The sequence below is a fragment of the Hyperolius riggenbachi genome, chromosome 4, assembly GCF_040937935.1.
Source record: "Hyperolius riggenbachi isolate aHypRig1 chromosome 4, aHypRig1.pri, whole genome shotgun sequence".
NCBI lineage: Eukaryota > Metazoa > Chordata > Amphibia > Anura > Hyperoliidae > Hyperolius > Hyperolius riggenbachi.
In genome coordinates, this window is record NC_090649.1 from 272,512,539 (window position 1) to 272,531,501 (window position 18,963).

General features: G+C 44.2%; 1 protein-coding gene across 2 annotated transcripts in view; it reads left to right on the forward strand.

Moving 5' to 3' along the window:
• AFG1L (AFG1 like ATPase) overlaps positions 1-18,963 on the forward strand; it is a 204,436-nt gene that overhangs the window by 17,915 nt on the left and 167,558 nt on the right. For both annotated transcript variants that reach the window (XM_068231263.1, XM_068231262.1), the window contains exon 2: positions 3,670-3,893. In XM_068231263.1, the coding sequence (XP_068087364.1) occupies positions 3,670-3,893 (224 nt within the window). The remainder of the gene's footprint in view (positions 1-3,669; positions 3,894-18,963) is intronic.

Genomic DNA, 18,963 nt, shown 5'->3' on the forward strand with positions numbered 1-18,963 from the left:
GCATGGGGCTGGAAACATTTTGCTTTAGGGGTGTTTTTCTGCTAAGGGCACAGGACAACTTAATCGCATTAACGGGAAAATGGACGGAGCCATGTATCGTGAAATCCTGAACAACCTCCCTCCCTCTGCCTGGAAACTGAAAATGGGTCGTGGATGGGTGTTCCAGCACGACAATGACCCAAAACATACAGCAAAGGCAACAAAGGAGTGGCTCAAGAAGAAGCACATTAAGGTCATGGAGTGGCCTAGTCAGTCTCCGGACCTTAATCCAATAGAAAACCTATGGAGGGAGCTCAAGCTCAGAGTTGCACAGAGACAGCCTCGAAACATTAGGGATTTAGAGATGATCTGCAAAGAGGAGTGGACCAACATTCCTCCTAAAATGTGTGCAAACTTGGTCATCAATTACAAGAAACGTTTGACCTCTGTGCCTGCAAAAAAGGGTTTTTCCACTAAGTATTAAGTCTTTTATTGTTAGAGGGTTCAAAAACTTATTTCACTCAATGAAATGCAAATCAGTTGCTATCTTTTATTTAAGATTATTTTTTCGATTTTCCTTTTTGATGTGCTATCTGCCACTGTTAATAAACCTACCATTGAAATGATACTGTTCTGAGACTTTTCATTTCTTTGTCATTGGACAAACTTACAAAATCAGTGAGGGGTCAAATAATTATTTCCTCCACTGTATATCTAAATCTAATCTGTGAATCTATCCTTATGCAAACCTGAGAGAGTAACCAAAACCGCTAGGAAAGTATAGGGGACTAAAGCTGGCCATACACTGGCCCGATTTCCCACCGATCGACAGCAGATTCGATCACTGGGATCGAATCTGCTGTCAAATCGTTCTCGCAACACGCTAATTTTCGATCTATTTCGGCCCGAAATAGATAGGTCCCGTCGATCGCGCTGTGCGGAAAATTAGCGTCGATCGCGCGGGTAAGGAGCGCATCGCTAGCGGCGTACGACCGACGCAGGTATACATTACCTGAAGCTGGCTCCTGGCATCTTCTCCGCATCACCTCCCGGCTGTCATTTTCTCTGCATCAGCTTCCACATCCCGGCATCAGCATAACTTCCTGTGTCACTGCAGTGACAGCGGAAGTACAAATAGAGGGCGCTCTATTTGAACTTCTGCTGTCACTGGAGTGACAGTTATGCCGGAAGCCGGGATGCAGAAGCTGATGCGGAGAAGATGCCCGCCGGGAGCCGATGCGGAGAAGATGCCCGGGACCAGGCTTCAGGTAATGTATGCGGGGGCAACAGCGGCAGCTCAGCAGATTGTGATCGGTTTCAGGCTGAAATCGATTCGCAATCTGTTTGCAGTAAAGGCAGCCATATGATCCCTCTCTGATCAGATTCGATCAGAGAGGGATCTATCTGTTGGTCGAATCTGATGGCAAATCGACCAGTGTATGGCTACCTTAAGACTGAAAAGCCCTCCTACTAAAAAGCAATGCTTGGTATGATTTTGCCTCCTTAAAACAGAAGGCATTTACGATCAGCTTTAAGTGAACATCTGCGGTTACTGCTATAGGCCTGAATGATTTATCGTTTTGGGATCGAGTAGCGACTAAAGGCTCAGTGGCTCACGATTGTTTCCTGCGTTCCGAGGCTCAATTCAGTGACTTGTTCCGCAAGTGTAGGCTTCAGGACGTCAACAAAAAAGGTAGCAACAGGTTGGCACTACAGTTGAAAGACTTGCATACTGAGCTGTGCACAATAAACTGGTATTACCACGTGTCTTTTAAGATGATTGCCAACAGCGTGCTGTAGCAGAAGAAAACCAATAGCGAGCATCAGTAGAAAGAGGAAAGCTGGCACTGCTGCAAGTTGCAAACATTTATTGGATACATTGGTGCATCAAAAGTGCGGTGGAACCATGGTAACAAAACAATACTATATTGATGATCAGGAACACGTGGTGCGGTGGGTGCAGGGTACAGGAGGAGCCTGATGGTAATTTCGCACAAAGCGGTACAGCCTCCGTAGAAGCGCAGCTTTGTGCGAAACGGCCGTCCGGCTCCTCCTGTACCCTGCACCCACCGTGAGTTCCTTATCAATATGGTATGGTTTTGTTAACATGTTACCATGGTTCCACCGCACTTTTGATGCACCAATGTATCCAATAAATGTTTGCAACTTGCAGCAGTGCCAGCTTTCCTTTTTCGACTGGTGCCCGGCTTCAGGAAGTGCATGCAGGTCTGCGCTGATTGTGTTGTGGTGGCCCCGGCAGGACTGTGAGAGACTGGCGCAGCCCGTGCAAGGCCTCACGGTAACGGCAGAGGGAGAGCCACTTCCGGAATGGAAGGCCGGTGCGTTTCCTGCAGAGGCCTCCTGACTGCAGTGCCAGACTAGGTGAGTCAAGCAGAGTTGTCTAGAGACCTTCATCTGGAAAGAGGCACTAGACAGGGGTGCCCCCTCTCCCCGGCCCTCTTCGCGCTGGCCATGGAACCCATTGCTGCTGCTTTACGCCAACACCCTGGTATCTGTGGCTTTCGTGGGGGGGCTAGACGAGAGGATGTCCCTATATGCGGATGACCTGGTGATATATTTAGAGGACCCCACAGAGTCCATTAAAGGAGTCTTGGAACTCTTTAAACTGTTTTTCCCCGTACACTGGTCTAAATGTGAATTGGGGAAAGTCTAAGCTACTTCCTTTGAACCATGCTCTTTCAGTACAAACTCCACTAGAAATTGTCTCTAGAACAAAATACCTTGGCATTATCATTTCGAACAATTCGGTTGACTACTTTTCAGATAATATACTCCCTTTGATGCAACACACCAAAAAGAGGCTTCAGGGATGGCAGGGGCTCCCACTCTCTTTGATTGGGAGAATTAATCTTATTAAAATGAAACTCCTCTCTAAATACCTGTATCTCTTTCGAAATTGTCCAACCTGGCTACACAAAAGGTTTTTCAAACAACTTGAGGGGGGTGGGGGGGCGCATCGAGTGGGCGGATGCAGTAAGTTTCACCAACATTTTTAGTCATCTGTCATGACAGATTGCTTAAAATAAGTGTGTGTGTGTGTGTGTGTGTGTGTGTTTTATTTTTTTAATAATTTATCCTCATGCTTCTGGGTGCCCCTCACTAATTTGTCACTCGCCATCTCCCTCCCTTTTTATAGCAGGTCTGTACTGCATTCATTCACAGTGCTGCCATCCCGACTAATCACCACAATTTGATAGTACAATGTCATTCTCTGTTCGTGTTTGTAAATGTTAATGTACATAGTGAATTTAGTGCTAAATCTTGATTTAAAGAAAATCGTAAATCGAATTGAAATTGCAATTTCTGACAAATCGTGCAATACAATATTTTCCTGAAATTGTTCAGGCCTACATTGCTATTAAATATGCAAATTATCTCTATGCCCCTGGAGCCAGGCTTGCATCCAGAACCGCTGGTGTATAGCACGCCTATAGACCTGTGAGTTTAAAAAGAAAGTCACATACTTGCCTCAGTAGAGGTGAGCCTCTGTATCCTTCAACAAAACATAGGTAAATGCAGATTTAAGCACTACAACACAGAAATGTACAGCTGCACCTCAGAGGAGCCAAATGGGTGCATGTGAATAGTAATGCTTATTTTAGATATTCATTCTGGTAAGAACTTATTAAATCTTTTATCACTAATACATTGTTGTCAATTATCCTCTAGCATTCATAAGCCAACTAGCAGAGACTGCTCTCCCCAGCTATGAAACAAGTGCATGTTCAGAAGTACTTCAAGCCTGCAATGGACCTCTTCAACACTATGACCTTCTGGTGAAAGATTGTGTGTTGAGGAAAGATGACCACCAACGAAGGGTCATGCAACAGCTACAGAGTCTTCATGAGGAACTCCAGGGATACAAGAAAGGGTCCAAAGGCGTCTTGTCAATGGTCAGTGCTGCATACGCCTCAATCTGCTAATGAAATGCTTTTGGTAGTTTCTGGGTATTTGATGGGCAGTTGTAAAAGCTGTTCTGAAACTTTGACTCACACAAACTTTAAAATTCACAGATTATGCAGCTTTTATATACGCTTAAATTAATTTTTTTTATTTTTTTGACAAAATGCTAATTGAAGCACATCGAAGGGTGTTACTTGATTTTCAGCACTGATTCATAAAGGTCGAATCTGGCAGATATCAGTGCAGCAACATGGCCACCCAATCAATCATTTTGCTGACTTTGGTCCAAAATTGGTTGAAAGTATTGATTGGGCATGCTGAAAAATCTTGGGATCGATCAGGTGTGTGTTGGTAACGGCGTGCAAAGCGCCAACTATCTCCAAGCCTATACATATAAGATACTCCCTGAATTCAGTGGCTGGCGGTACTGGTAAGTGACCTCCAGCAAACAAGCATGAGGAGGCCCCCAGGTGGGAACAACACTTCACACTGTCAAGTAAATTACCGCTTCCATTAGCCCATTTTCATGTGCCCCATACAGTACTTGTATACATACTTGTTGTATGCCATACCTTTTTTTTGACTGTACCCCAATTTCATTTCTGTCCCCATTTCATGTTTTTTTTCTTTTGGGGGGGGGGGGGGGTGTTCACATATCTTGCCCTACCTCTTCCCCCTTCAGTCAGGAGTCAACAAATCTAAAGTGGGGTACACACAGAAAATAACAGCTTGCTAAGCAAGCATGACTAGTGAATTTTAACGAGGGGTAGTACCAGTGAGAGGCATGTCATAGTCGTTAAATTCTAGTTGCAGTCAGTCTTAAAAATGGTGTAACGGGAAATCTACTGTGGTAGGCATGCTGGTTTAAGGCATCCATTTAGGCACGTACCACCTTAATAAAATATAGCTCTTTATTTAGAAAATCATTAAAAAGACATTGTCAGTGAAAAATGCTGTTTTTAAGCCTTTAAGCCAGGGGTGTCCAAACTTTTTAGGCCAAGCATATAGCTTTTTCAAGCCGTTAAGCCATGGCTTAAAGCAGGCGTGTCCAAAGTCGGGCCCGGGGTCCAAATGTAGCCCTCTGAGCTTCTTCTGGTGGCCCCCCCAAAGCTCTCTAAAGTCATTAATTCTATGCGGCCTGCAGAGGCCACCTTGTGTCGCTGTTCTGCCTCCCTCTTTGTTCCCCTGTAGGTTATCAGCCTTCACTGTAGCAGTGCCAGCCACTGATGAGCAGCCGCCATTACGCCAGCAGCAGTCACAGCCACTGATTAGCAGTGTAACAAATGCACATGGTGTATGGGTCATTTCCCATGGAAATGTTTTATTTGACCAGATGTCGCAGGCATTGGGTACCTAACAGCTATATGGTCCATGGCCTAAAGCGTTTGGGCACCCCCTGCCTTAAAGGCTTTAAACAGGACTGTCACTGGAGCCAATTTGCACTGACTTGATGTCATTTTAATTTATTTTCTAAGTAAAGAGCTATATTTTTACTAAGGTGGTATCTGCCTAAATGGACTATTTTGCCATATAGTCGCTTAGTTCTGTGACTAGAGCCGTTAGCACACCTAAATCATTTGTTCATGTGTAGGGATGCTAAATGCCTAGGAGAAATTACGAAGTAGCATGTGATTAGTTTGATCAGCTGATCGCTTTTATAAAGTTCTGATTTGCTGTGATGGCTTCCTGGTTTAATCCATGACCAGCAAAACAGAGCCTTAAGCTACGTACACATATGCGACAACGATCGTTCGTTGTGAACGACGAACTAACTTTTAATTGACGAAAGAACGACCTGAGTAATGTTAGCTTTTTAAAGGTGTGTAATGATCTGATCGTTAGAACGAATGTTACATCACATAAAGCAACTACTACTTTTGCAAACGATCGTCGTTGGAAAAAATCCGCCAAGATAGATCGTTCGTCTGTAACGATCTAGCTCGTACGTTGTTAGACTTAATGGTTGTTGGCTGCTTATTTTTTTTTTTTTTTTAAACGATCGCCGTTTAAAATGATTGGGGAACGATCGTTTCAAACGACTATAGTCGCTTGTGTGTACGCGCCTGCGCAGTAAAACAGCCCGACAGCGATCGGCTATTTCCACCTATCTCCGAACGGAGAGCCGAGCCTGCGCAGGAGCTGAATAGGTCAATATTTACATCCCCACTTTTCGGGGAGCCTTATCGCTGCTGCCGTGGGACCGAGGACAACTGGGGAAGCCTCAATAGGATCCGGAGGCTTTCCTAAGAGGTGAGTACCTCGCAGGGGAGATTTTTTTTTCGTTACAGGTTTTCTTTAAGAATAGATCTCTAGAGTTAACTCTTCAATCCTTAAAATAACTCCAGAATTCTAAAATTACAGAGGCACTATGGTGAAAAATTTTAAAATTTAAAATATGTGCAAACATATACAAATAAGTACGTTTTTTTTCCAGAATAAAATTAGCCATAAATAAGTTTTCTCTTATGTTGCAGACACTTACAGTATGTAGTACAAATCTGACAGAAGCGACAGGTTTTGGACTAGTCCATCTCTTCATAGGGGATTCTAAGGGATTTATTTTCAAAAGCACTAAAGGTGGGTACACACATCAGATAAGTCTTTGAAAGATCACAGACCAATTTTACCCCCTTCCATGTGGTATATGAGCATACTTTATCAGTGAATTTTTTTTTTTTTTTTTTTTTTTTATTAATCTGATGGGGAGTTCAGCTCAATAGAATAGACTGTGTAGACAGTCTATTCTATTGAGCTGAACTCCCCATCAGATAAAAATCTTTGCAAGATGCTGAGAACAAGGATGCTGTACACATGCAACAGATCAGTATCTGCAACAGATCAGTATCTGCAACAGATCAGTATCTGCAACAGATCAGTATCTGCAACAGATCAGTATCTGCAACAGATCAGTATCTGCAACAGATCAGTATCTGCAACAGATCAGTATCTGCAACAGATCAGTATCTGCAACAGATCAGTATCTGCAACAGATCAGTATCTGCAACAGATCAGTATCTGCAACAGATCAGTATCTGCAACAGATCAGTATCTGCAACAGATCAGTATCTGCAACAGATCAGTATCTGCAACAGATCAGTATCTGCAACAGATCAGTATCTGCAACAAGCATTCAGGGCTGGAACCCACAGGAGCGCTTTTGGCAGCGTTTTGGCAGCACTGCGATACGCTAGCAGTTTGCCAAAACGCTGGGCTAATGTTAATGGATGGGGCAACCACAGGAGCGTTTGCGTTTCTCAGAAACGCAAACGCAGGACATGCAGCATTTTGGGAGCGTTAGCGCTTCAATGCAAAGTATTGAAACGCTAGCAGAAACGCTCAGCAAAACCTAAACTGAGCGGTTTTGCTAGCGTTTTGCGGTTCAGCACACTGTAACAAAATTAAAAATTATTCACAGGACCAATCAGGATAAAAACGCGAAACGCAAAACGCTACACAACCGCTGAGGAAAAAAATACACTGTTGCAAAACGCGACCGAAAACTCGCATGAATCAGCTTGCAAACCGCTCAGACAAAACGCTAGCGGTTGCGTTTAGCGTTTGCGGTTTGCAGTGGGTTTCAGGCCTCATAGTCTATGATATCTGCAGATGAATGTCCCTTAAACAAGGTGTGTATGAGATCTGCAGATATAGACTATGAATGCCTTTTGCAGGAACTGATCTTTTGCAGATGTACAGCATCTTGCAAAGATTTTTATCTGAGTTCAGCTCAATAGAATAGACTGTTTAGAGTATGCTCAATACTACATGGAAGGGGGGAAAATTGGTCTGTGATCTTTCATTTTTTCCAAAGTCTTTGATCTGATGTGTGTACCCACCTTTAGTGAGTGGCAGTTGCTCTGCCAAAAAACTGTGTAGCGAGCAGGGAAGCTGTCCAGCATCATTGTTTAAATCTTTTTTTTCCAGTAACCTCCAGGACAGGTCCACCATGAGACGACATAGGCTCCTCCCAGGAACAGGAAACGTCCAATTGAGTACTCTATAAATTTTATCAGACACCCTCACTCGCCAGTTGACGTTTCCTGTTCCAGGGAACAAGAGTGCTCTATGTCGCTCGCCGATCTGTCAGGCCAGGTGTGCCAGGGACCGGGTTGGCGGCGTATGATGGACCTGCCTGGAGAGGAGTTTGGATCCGGTTGGAGGAGCTGATTTCTTCTTACCTCCTCCAGAGACTGTCTCGGCTACCCTGGATGAGGTGGATCCGGGCACAGCATGCGGCGTCTGTGACTCCCCGCGTGGCGGAGGCCGTTGGTCGCGCCGGAAGTGACGGAGTGAGTGGTCCTGAGCCTCCGGAGGGTTGGCTGGATGTTGCCCACAATGGCGGCGCCCGGACGTTGGACTTCCGCCCTTACGTGATGTCACTTCCGGTCGCGAGGGTGAAGAGACGCCGGAAACCCGCATGGCTCGGCATTTCGTTTGGAGAGCGGAGCGGGATGGACGCTAAGCAGGAACCGGGAAAGGTGAGATTGGCGGAGGCTTGGTGACCTTTATGGTATGAGCCATACGCTAGTACGCCGCATCTATGCTGAGGTCTGTTTATATACAGAATGTATACATAGCACTATCAGTATAGCAGTATACGCGGGTTGTCTGCTTAGCGTCTTTTCTGAGGTCTGTTCATTGACATATTATTAGTTATTATGTATCTGGCAGATGTCGGAAATCCGTGATTATAGTGGATTGCAATTATTTTATAAACATGGATTCTGCTATTTCGCATATTATAGTCTGCCGTGGGGTATTTTTTTTTTAATATTGTATATTCTGTCTTGAAGTACTAAATAGATTGATGAAGATCTTTTAGTCTATCTATTATGTATAGTTAGTACATATTCTAACTACACAATCATGGATGCCTTGTCTGGGTGATGGCTGTATTATCACTATTAGAGGGCACAGAAGCTACTGACCCTTCAAGGCCAAGAAGGCGGTGCCCGCTCTGTGACACAAAGCTTGCCCATAATTATGCCAGACAGTTTTGTCAACCTTGCCTAGTGAAGTTAGTTCAGGAACAGTCAGGCACATTACAGGAAGAAATTAGATCAGTGATGAAACAAGAGATGACAGATACAATTAAATCCTTGAAAGAAGCTCTATCAGAGGCTGTGAATCCGGCAGTGGAAGTAGTTACAGCATCAGCTGGCACAGCGGCTGGTACAGCACCGGAGCATAGTTCTGATCCGATACAGCCAGAACAACCGGGTAAACATAAAAGTAAATCAAATAAAAGAAGAGTGATCTCTTCATCAGAAGAGGAAGCTATGGAAGAGGATGAGGATAATGAAGGAGATGATGATGAGTCTGATGCATCCTCAGTAAGGAGTGTGGAAAGTCAGTCGGATCTTAAGAAGGTTTCTAGATTCAGATTTCCAGCGGATGAGACGGATGAACTCATTTTAGCTATTAATAACACTCTTAAAATAGAACCCAAAAAGACGGAAGAAATATCAATTCATGATAAATTATATCAGGGAATGGAGCCATCAGAACCACTGACATTCCCTGTTCACAAATCCACTAAGAATACTATAATGAGTCAATGGAAATTTCCGGATAGGAAATTATTCATGTCCAAAGGGTTTGTTAAAAGATTTCCATTTTCAGAGGGGGATATAAAAACATGGGATCGATGCCCCAGATTAGATGCAGCTTTCTCACAAGTGAATAAGGACAACGAGTTAGCATTTGAGGATCTGGGATACCTCAAGGACCCACAAGATAAGAGAGTCGAATTTGCTTTAAAGAAGGCCTGGTCTTCAGCTGGAGCTAACTTTAGACCTGCGGCAGCTACGACTTGTGTTTCAAGAGTATTAGCCCTTTGGGTAAAGAAGGTTCAGGAAAATGTTGAGAGGGGGGCATCTAAAAAAGAAATTTTAGAATCATTAGAGGTTGTAGCCAAGGCTACAGATTATATTACGGATGCTGCAGCAGAAAATATTAGAGTAAATGCTAGAACAAGTGCATTAATTAATACGGCCAGACGTAATCTCTGGATAAAAAACTGGGATGGAAGTCAGGCCTCCAAAGCTAGGGTGTGTAATATACCTTTTGATGGAGAACTGCTGTTCGGAGCCCAGCTAGATGAAATATTGGAGAGAACTTCCGATAGGAAGAAAGGGTTTCCGAAGAAAAAGAAATTTATTCAGAACAAAAGATTTTTCAGGAGAAACAGGCAGGATAATAGGGATAAGTTTCAACAGAGAAAGAAACCCTGGGCCATTAATAAGGAAGGAGCGAAAAGGAATTTTCTTTTTCGTAACACAGACAGTAAAGAAAAAAAGTGACGCCAAAGGAAGAGTTGGGGGTCGGCTAATGCAGTATTATTCCCAATGGTCAAAAATAACGAAAAACGATTTCATTCTCAATCTGGTAAGACAGGGATACAAAATTCAGTTTCAATCATTTCCAAGAAAAAGATTTGTGGCGACTCCTCTTCCAAGAGACAAGGAAAGGAGATTCGCGTTGGTAAACAGCATAGAGAATATGGTGAAGGAAAAGGTAGTGGTCCCTGTCCCAAAGAGTCAGGAACACAAAGGATTTTACTCGACGATTTTCCTGGTTCGAAAACCGACGGGGAAGTTCAGGTTAATACTCAATCTAAAGCCTTTAAATCCCTTTGTATCTTATCTAAGATTCAGGATGGAATCGATTTTTTCTGTAAGAAACTTACTGACCCCAGGATGTGTAATGACAAATATCGACCTAAGGGATGCATACTGGCACATCCCAGTAAGAGACTCGTCCCAGAAATTCCTAAGATTTGCGGTAAAGAAAAAGAAACTAGTTCAGCACTTTCAATTCAAGGTCCTACCGTTTGGAATATCGTCAGCTCCCCGAATATTTTCAAAAGTAATGGGAGAGGTAATAAAAGACTTTCACACAAAGGGGATTCTAGTTATCCCTTATCTGGACGACTTTCTGATTGTGGCAGAGTCGAACAAACAGGCAGAGGATCACACAGAGACGGTTCTAGAGCAGTTACAGAATCTGGGATGGATCATAAACTGGGACAAGTCGGTTCTTCAACCAACATCAAGAATACAATTTCTAGGAGTCTTGATAGACTCACAGACACAGAGACTTTATCTGACGGAAGAAAAAGTATTAAAGACAAAAAGAATTATAGTAGATTGCAAGGCAGATCCAACCATGTCAATAAGAGAAATCATGAAGGTATTAGGATTTCTAACATCAACTTCTCCAGCTGTTCAGTGGGCTCTAATGCACACGAGAAACCTACAGTTCTGGATGATGGAGAACTGGAGCAAGAAACAGGAGGATCTAGAGAAGACATTAACGTTACCGGAACTAGTTCTAAAGTCACTAGAATGGTGGTTGACAGAGAAGGTCCTCACAGAGGGAAGATTATGGAGTTATCCCACACAGAAGGTGGTGACTACAGATGCAAGCCTACTAGGATGGGGTGCACATTTAGAGGGAAGAATTCTTCAGGGTCTTTGGACAAGAACAGTAAGAAACCAGTCCTCGAATTACAGGGAACTAAGAGCAATAAAAGAATCTCTGATGCAGTCATTACATCTATTAAGGGGACAGCATGTTCAGATCAGGACAGACAATACCACAGCTGTGGCATACATAAATCGTCAGGGAGGAACGAGATCAAAAAAGCTTCTAGAGCTCTCGATGGAAATATTGATGTTAGCAGAAGAGAATCTCCTATCGTTATCAGCAATTCATCTAAAGGGATCTTTGAACAACATGGCGGATTTTCTAAGCAGACACAGACTATCGAATACAGAGTTGGAGATATCAAACAGGATATTCAGAGTATTAGTCAGGAAGTGGGGTCGTCCTCAAATAGACCTATTCGCGAACAGACAAAACACAAAATGCAAAAGATTTTATTCACTAAATCCCAGAGAGGGGGCAGAGGCAGTGGATGCACTGAGCCAGAAATGGGTATTCAACAAGGCGTATGCATTTCCTCCGATTCAGTTAATACCTCGGGTGTTACAGAAGTTGATACAGTCAAGGACTACGGTGATCATGATAACACCAGACTGGCCAAGAAGAAGTTGGTATCCAATACTTCTAAAGATGAGATTGGACGGTCCATGGAGGATTCCACAAAAGGAATCAGTGATCTTGAAGTCAAGAAGAGGCCCAGGTTGCATTCCAAATCTAAACCTGTCCGCTTGGCTTCTGAGAGGTCTCCTCTGAGAAAAAGGGGTCTTTCAGAGAGAGTAATTACGACAATATTAGATTGTAGAAAGAATATAACTCGTAAGATATATCTAAAATATTGGAAGACGTTCAATATGTGGCAGAAACAGTCAGGGTTTTCAGGTGATACTATTCCTATGGTTTTGGAATTTCTGCAGGATGGAATGGAGAAGAACTTAGCCCTTAGTACTATGAAGGTCCAAGTGGCGGCATTGTCAACATTTCTAGATGTTAAGTTAGCAGAGGATCCTCTTATCATTCAATTTTTTAGATCTATAGAGAGGAAGAGACCATTGATTGTTAGGAAGATCCCTACCTGGGATTTATCCTTAGTCTTGGGGGTGTTGAAGAAAGAGCCCTTTGAACCATTGTCAGATATATCATTGAAGTTATTAACAATGAAAACGATATTCTTAATAGCAATTACGTCAGCCAGAAGAGTAAGTGAGATGGAGGCTTTATGTTGCGATGAACCATTCTGCACTATCTACAATGATAAGGTGATTCTGAAGACATGTGAAGAATTTCTACCGAAAGTATCTACGAGGTTTCACAGATCTCAGGAGATTACGTTACCTTCTTATAATACAGAACCATCATTGGATGTCAGAAGATGTTTGATAAATTATTTAGAAGCAGTAGCAGATATTAGAAGGTCTAGAGCTTTATTTATAAATACTATAGGGGCTTCTAAGGGCATGAAGATGTCTAAAAGAACAATAGCAAAGTGGATAAGATTATGTATAGAGGAGGCTTATAAGTTGACAGGGTCAAACTTATCAGGGGTTGTAAGAGCCCATTCTACTAGGGCAACAGCTACGTCATGGGCCTACAGAGCGGGCGCTACGCCGGAGGAAATCTGTAGAGCAGCTACGTGGTCAAGCCTTGGCACCTTCTCAAGACATTACAGGGTGAATCTGATGTCTGCAAGACAGCAATCCTTTGGAAGAAAAGTTCTGCAGGCAGCTAACCCACCCTAAATGGTAAGATTCTTGCCCATCTTCTCATGGTGGACCTGTCCTGGAGGTTACTGGAAAAACCCTATGTTAGTTACCTGGTAACTTCATTTTTAGTAACCTCCAGGACAGGTCCGTAACCCACCCTACTTAAGGGATATGTATGTATGTATGTGTATATATATATATGTATGTATGTGTATGTGTATATATGTATATATATGTTTATATTAATGATAATAATATGAATGACACCCTTGGTGTTACCTAAAGAACAGTTCTTGTGTTATACTGGCGAGTGAGGGTGTCTGATAAAATTTATAGAGTACTCAATTGGACGTTTCCTGTTCCTGGGAGGAGCCTATGTCGTCTCATGGTGGACCTGTCCTGGAGGTTACTAAAAATGAAGTTACCAGGTAACTAACATAGGGTTTTTCTTAGGGAATATCTTTATAAAGAATAAAAGCCTTGCTGAGCATCCCCTATGAAAAGATGGACTAGTCCAAAACCTGTCGCTTCTGTCAGATTTCTACTACCTACTGTGACAGCAACATAGGAGAGAAGTAATTTATGGCTCATTTTACTCTGGGAAAAAAAGTACGTCTTATGTGTTTGCACATATATTACATTTTACAATTTTTCGCCATAGTTTCCCTTTAACCACTTGCCGACCGCCCACTACCTATGGGCGTCGGCAAGGTGGCTCCCCCAGGACCGCGTAACGCCGATCGGTGGCGGCACCTGGGGGACTAATTAGCCGGGGATCGCGCGTATCTTCCGGCATTAGGCTCCTCCCACCCGCGACCTCAACCCGCTGGCCAATTAGCAGTGCCGGCGGGTTGTAAAAGCCCCGATCTCGCCGATCAAAGTGTATAATACACTTTGTTAAACTAACAGTGTATATTATACCGGCTGTCTTCTCCCCTGGTGGTCCCAGTGATCGAGCGACCACCAGGGGAGGAGGCAGCCCTTGTAGTAATCACCAAAGCACACTGATCCTGTTCCCAATGCCCCCTGATAACCCACAGCACCCCTCAGACCCCCCTGATCACCCCCCTCAGACCACTGTTTGCACCCATTCACCCCCTTAATCGCCCATCAATCACCCCCTGACACTATCTGTCAACGCTATATATTAGATTAGGCCCTACACTGCCCCCTGGGGGCTCCTGATCGCCCCCCACACCCTCAGATCCTCTCCAGACCCCCCCCCCTGTACTGTATACATCTATTCTCCCCTGTAATCACCCACTGATCACCTGTCAATCACCCCCTGTCACTGCCACCCATCAGATCAGACCCTAATCTTCGCCTTGCGGGCACCCAATTACCGGCCCACACCCTCAGATCGCCCTCAGTCCCCCCCCCCCGAATCACCTTGCCAGTGCATTTCTTGCATCTATTGTCCCCTCTAATCACACCCTGATCACCTATCAATCACCCCGTCACCACCTGTCACTGCTACCCATCAGATCAGACCCTAACCTGCGCCTTGTGGGCACCCAATCACCCGCCCACACCCTCAGATCACCCTCAGACCCCTCCCTAATAACCTCCCCAGTGCATTGATTGGATCTATTATCCCCTCTAATCACACCCTGAGACACCCATCAATCACCACCTGTCACCCACTAGCAACCCCACCCATCAGATCAGGCCCTAATCTGCCCGTGTGGGCTTCTGATCACCCGGCCAAACCCTCACCCGCCCCACCGCAGTGACAGGATTTTTTTTTTCTGATCACTGCAAAAAACACTACAATAACTGTGGCGCTGTAAAGATCAGTTTTTTGTTTTTGTTTTTTTGTATATCAAAACTCAGTGACAACAGCTTTCTACTTCACAAGTACTCCATTTTGCTAGGTAGGTGCTCCTTTTCCTGGGTATTCTCAGAGGAATACCCCCTAAATTTAGCAGTCCACCATGGCAAAAAAAGCGGTATTCAGCTGAAGAGGCTGCCAAGATTTTGGCCCAGTGGGGTGAGTGTGATTGGGAAGCCTCATTCGGTTAATCATCCGGGTCAGAATACAAACCAGTGAACAGCAGTGGCTCTCTGACCGATAGCAATGACGAGGTTGAGATCCCGGCTAGAGCCAGGCGTACCACACCCCATGTCACTGGACCGCAGGATCTGACTCAAGGGCAGCAGAGTGGTGCTAGTGTTGTTCCGAATTTTCTTGGTGAGGCATGCACCAGCAGCGTAGCATCTCCTTGACCTAGCACCAGTACTACCGTAGACCCTGGTGAAGTGGCGAGCACCAGCATGGTAGTAGAAACTGGTTCAGTGGCATGTGCATTAAGACTCGAGTCGCAGCCACCAGCAAAACGGGCCCGTACTACCCATAGTCTCCCAGAGGTGCTGGCAAATCCCAATTGGCAATCCCCTGGTTCCACCGCACCTGTACTGCCCCCTTTCACTGCCCAGTCTGGAGTCCAGGTGGAGACAGATAATCTAGGAGTGGCCCTAGATTTTTTTCATCTGTTCTGCACCGTGGATCTCTGCGACTTAATTGTGGCTGAGACCAACAATTATGCCACTCAATACGCAACCGCCAATCCGAGAAGCTACCATGCCCAGCCTTTTCGGTGGAAACCACTCCAACTTTCCAAACGTAACATTTTTTTATTTTTTTGGGGGGGGCCTTCTCCTTAACATCGGTCTAGTCAAAAATAATATATTGCGGTCTTATTGGTCTACGCACCCAATACATCACATGCCCATGTTCTCTGCTGCCATGTCCAGGTCATGATTTGAGAACTTCCTGCACTTCAGTGCCAATACAACCTGTCATCTAAGAGGCCACCCTGCTTATGGCCGATTCCACAAAATTCGGCCCCTCATAGACCACCTTTCATCAAAATTTGCAGATGCTTAAACCCCTGAACAGTCATTTTGAGGCATTTGGATTCCAAACTACTCCTCACGGTTTTGGGCACCTAAAATGCCAGGGCAGTATAGGAACCCTGTGATGTTATATACGAAAGGACACCGGTAGTGACCACTAGGAGGAGGGTTCAGGAGTTATATTAATCCACAAAACACCAGGACCTAGTACAACGGTTGATGTTCCAGGGAAACAAACTTCAATAACAGCCGAACAGGGACAGAGTGAGAATTCTATACAGTCCAAGAGGATTGCATCTAAAATCCAGGTGTTTTAGTCCAGCATCTCACATAGAGGTTTTAGTAAAATCCAGTGATCTTGGGAGAACAGTTCACAAAGTCCAATTGAGTCTATCCCAGGGCAGGCACCATCTACAGCATTGGATCCACTGCAGCCTGTTGGATCCCTCTCAGAACATCCAGTCTCACAGGCAAAGAAACACAGATCAAGAAAGTAGCTACTCCAGTAGCTCTGGATCCAGAGGGATGGAGAACCAGCGCCGCAGCTTGCTGTCCCCTTCACTGACTTCTCCCTAAGTAACTGACCCCCTTTTTAATGCACATGCTGAATGTTATCAGTCCAGCAGGGCCCCGTCCCCAGACCACTTAGTAGATAGTGAAAATGACCTCCTGTAGGTGCCTTGTGGCCTGGCAGAGAGGAGTCAGACAATTGTCTCTTGAGCAGATAAGAACAATCCTCCAGGTGCTGTTTGTCCAGCAAGGAACAGTCAACAATTGCCTTTTGGACAGATAATGAGAACACAAGTCCTCTATGAGCTCTGGGTGGTGCAGCTACAATTCTACAGACAACATACACAGCAATGAACCATGTAACAATGAAATGAAAATATACATATATTTATAACAAATCTATCACAAACCCCACAAGTGACCCCATTTTAGAAAGAAGACACCCCAAGGTATTCCGTTAGGTATATGATGAGTTCATAGAAGAATTTATTTTTTGTCACAAGTTAGTGGAAAATTACACTTTGTGAAAAAAAATTTAAACAAAATTTCCTAAGTGTAATTTTCCACTAACTTGTGACAAAAAATAAAATGTTCTATGAACTCACCACTCCTAACAGAATACCTTGGGGTGTTGTCTTTCTAAAATGGGGTTACTTGTGGGGTTCCTAAACTGCCCTGGCATTTTAGAGGCCCTAAACCGTGAGGAGTAGTCTGGAAACGCCTCAAAATGACCTATGAAATCCTAAAGATGCTCATTGGACTTTGGGCCCCTTAGCGCTGTTAGGGTGCAAAAAAGTGCCACACATGTGGTATCGCCGTACTCAGGAGAAGTAGTATAATGTGTTTTGGGGTGTATTTTTACACATACCCATGCTGGGTGGGAGAAATATCTCTGTAAATGCACAATTGTGAGTAAAAAACAAAAACAAAGCTAGATTTGCTGTGTAAACTATATAAACTTTAGACAAGTTACTTGTTCTAGTTAGTTTTTCATCTCGGATGCGCTTTAAGGGGTTTTAAGGCTGCAGTCCTAAAGTGGTTAAAGACAGGCTGTTAATTAACTGCATGTGAAAATAACTACAGAGGAGGTAACTTAAAGCGGATCCGAGATGAAAGATGAACTATAACAAGTAACTTGTCTATAAATCTTATCTAAAGTTTTTAGATGGTTTACACAGCTAATCTGTCTGCATACAGCTTCAACAGTTTGATGATTTATTCCTATGATACAATCAGAGCGGCCATGTTCTGTTTGTCATTACACAGGTAATCTGCAACTGCATCTCCACCCCTCAGCCTGTGAAAAATTCACTCCCCTCTGCCTCTGAAATCTCTGGCTAGTAACCCCCCGCCTCCCCAGACTGAGCTCCCATAAGCCCTTCCTACATGGGTCTGAGTGCCTTGGTGTTTTTGAGAAGCTGTGGGCGAGGCTTGTTTAGTTTATAGGGAATTAGAGTATTTAAAACAAAAGTATTTGGCTTGAGGAATGCCCTATAAACTAAATGAAAGGAACACAATAATGCAATGAATAAAAGTGAATCTCTGATCCACTTTAAGGACTAAAGTGATAAGATAACTCTCTCACTGTGAAAACTTCTCTCTACACCTTAACCACTTAAAGTGAACCTCCGGACTAAAAATCTACTCAGCAGAACTGAAAAGGCTTGGTGTTTCTTTAACAGTTTCACAGCATCAGAACTTTGTTTTTCTTACCAAAGCATCATTTTTAGCTGCATTTTTATCTAAGCTCCACCCATCAAAGAAAAAAAGCCCAGGCTTTTTTTTTTTTTCCTGATGCTGTGTAGAGCATGTGATTTCCTATGTTCGTTGCCTAGCAATTGGGAGAGGTGCTCAGGACACAGGACAGTTGTAACTGTGTCTCATGCTCCCTGTCACCTCCTTTCAACCAAAAAGATGGCTGCCATCATGAAATCAAACATTTGCCTGTTCTTTTAAAACAGGATGGGTAAGAGATTATATTACCGATCTATTTTAATTAACATAACTAACATAACTTAAAGAGACTCTGAAGCGAGAATAAATCTCGCTTCAGTGCTCCTACTTAGCAGGGGCATGTGTGCCCCTGTTAAACCGCCGCTATCGCGCCGCTAAACGGGGGTCCCTTCACCCCCAAACCCACCCCCGCAAGACTTGGTCGCTGTCTTGGTCGTAAATCTTCCCTTCCTGGAGGCAGGGCTAACGGCTGCAGCCCTGCCTCCAGTTGTGTCTATCAGACGCGCATCGCCGCCTCTCCCCCGCCCCTCTCAGTGAAGGAAGACTGAGAGGGGCGGAGATACGCGGCTGACAGACGCGCGTGGGGCAGGGCTGAGGCGGCTAGCCCTGCCCCAATGCGGAAGCGTTCCCCCGCTTTACGGAGGGGTTTTGGGGATGAAGGGACCCCCGTTAAGCTGCGGGATAGCGGCGGTTTAGCAGGGGCACACATGCACTTTATTTTCCATTCAGACCACTGCAGCTTTCACGGTTTATTGCTCGGTCATACAACCTACCACCTAAATGAATTTTACCTCCTTTTCTTGTCACTAATACA